Source organism: Colobus angolensis, unplaced genomic scaffold, assembly GCF_000951035.1.
Source record: "Colobus angolensis palliatus isolate OR3802 unplaced genomic scaffold, Cang.pa_1.0 Scaffold2, whole genome shotgun sequence".
Taxonomy (NCBI): Eukaryota; Metazoa; Chordata; class Mammalia; order Primates; family Cercopithecidae; genus Colobus; species Colobus angolensis.
In genome coordinates, this window is record NW_012115154.1 from 17,530,627 (window position 1) to 17,532,599 (window position 1,973).

The 1,973-nt window shown below is 42.0% G+C and overlaps 1 protein-coding gene across 1 annotated transcript in view; it reads left to right on the forward strand.

Annotated features, from left to right (window-relative positions):
* ZNF398 (zinc finger protein 398) overlaps nt 1–1,973 on the forward strand; it is a 48,165-nt gene that overhangs the window by 28,299 nt on the left and 17,893 nt on the right. Inside the window, exons 3-4 of the mRNA XM_011941426.1 lie at nt 495–621; nt 1,154–1,267. Of these exons, the coding sequence (XP_011796816.1) occupies nt 495–621; nt 1,154–1,267 (241 nt within the window). The remainder of the gene's footprint in view (nt 1–494; nt 622–1,153; nt 1,268–1,973) is intronic.

Here is a 1,973-nt window from a genome sequence, read left to right on the forward strand (position 1 = left end):
GGCTAGTTTTTTGTATTTTTTTAGTAGAGACGGGGTTTCACCGTGTTAGCCAGGATGATCTTGATCTCCTGACCTCGTGATCCGCCCGTGTCGGCCTCCCAAAGTGCTGGGATTACAGGCTTGAGCCACCGCGCCCGGCCAAGAGAAAAGGCATTTTTAAAGAGGTGAAATCAAAGACTCAATAAAGCCTGAAGTTTTAACATACATGGTATTTAGATATTTTATTACTGCTTACCAGAATACTGGAATGTGCCTCAAGAAAAGGTCCCAGCTTTATTTAAGGTACTCATGCTGTATTGCATGAGTACTGGGATTTTAGGATTTACTAATGACAAGTGAAGCATTAAAAGAAACTGTTTCAGAGATATTTAGAATATTTATTGACCACCCTTTGAAAATGTAAAATAAAATAAAAGGAACTAATTGGGGGAAAGAGATTTATTGAATGACTGAATTATAATGGGAGGAACTAACCCATGTGATTGTAATTTTAGGTGCCTGTGGCATTTGATGATGTCTCCATCTACTTTTCCACTCCAGAGTGGGAAAAATTAGAAGAATGGCAAAAGGAACTTTACAAGAATATCATGAAAGGCAACTATGAGTCTCTCATCTCCATGGGTGAGGCTGAGTTGACACCTTTTGAATGAAGTGACAGCAGCTCCAAGAGGGCTCAAAACAGTCCCTTTTTCTCCAGTGACCTCATTCTCACTCTGTCTTCACACACTTCGAATTCTGGTTTCAAGCCAAAAGATGACCAATTCATTCTTGCTAAATAGGAATCATAATCTCTCCTTTTACCAAATTTTAGGACAGAGAATGAAGTTCAGGGTTATGGGTGTGACAGCTGGTGGTTTCCATGGGTATCCTTTACTTTGAAAGGAGCTTGACTTCTCCCCCTTGAGGCACACTGTCACTCTGAAAGCAGTGCTAACCTAGCACATGTGCTTTCCCCACACATTACATCTCCACTGCCTGCTTTCCTGGATAGATATCCACAGTTGAAGGTGGATAGATGGGAAGAAGTGATATGAAGTCTAAAAGAAATTGCCTGGGCCTGTGACCACAAAGCTTCAGCTCAGCCTTGATGGCAATTAGTTGTCTTCCTCATTTATCTTTTTGTCATACCCTCTCTTCCTTTTTCTTCTCCTAGATTATGCTATAAATCAGCCTGATGTCTTATCTCAGATTCAACCAGAAGGGGAACATAATACAGAGGACCAGACAGGGCCAGAGGAAAGTGAGATTCAAACAGACCCCAGTGAAGGTAAGTGGGAGAAGAGATTCCTACTTCTTGTCTCCCTTTCCTGGTCAGAGATGGTGGCTCAGAACTAAGCAGGGCTTAGGGACTTCTAGAGCCATTCATTGCTAAAGCAACTAGATTCTGAATGTGTTATCAGGCATTTAAATATAAAAGGGAGCTTAGAGGTCACCTTGGCCAGTGTCTTCACTTATCAGTACTACACATCTAACAGTTACTACTTGCATTCCCTGACAGAAGTACTGATACCTAGCTGTTTAGTAAAATAAACATGTCCTTGCATGATGCAGGAGGCAGTCATGCTCATCTGGACTAAAGTGGCTTGAGCAAACGTAAGCGTGGCCCTTCGTAAGTGCTGAAGGGACTAGGAGTCTGCATGGTCCCTCCAAGATGCATGGAATCAGTAGACACTGATGACATCCACCTGGGCAACAGGGATTTTCTCGGATCTGGAAAGCTGGCTATCATGAACTCTTCCTAACTTTTTGGTTGGCAGTTGCTTAATATTGTGTGGGAAAGACTGCCAACCAAAGTCCGGTTGTATTGTTGCTCTCATGCCTCTCCTTTGCTGTCAGAAAATTCTCATACACTTTTTTTTTTCTTTGTTGGATAGAAGCACACAGAAAGTTCATCCTCCAGGCATCTCTGTTACATGAACTTCTCTTACAACCCACCTGCTGTCCCATACAGTTATTTTTTTCTTTTTCTTTTT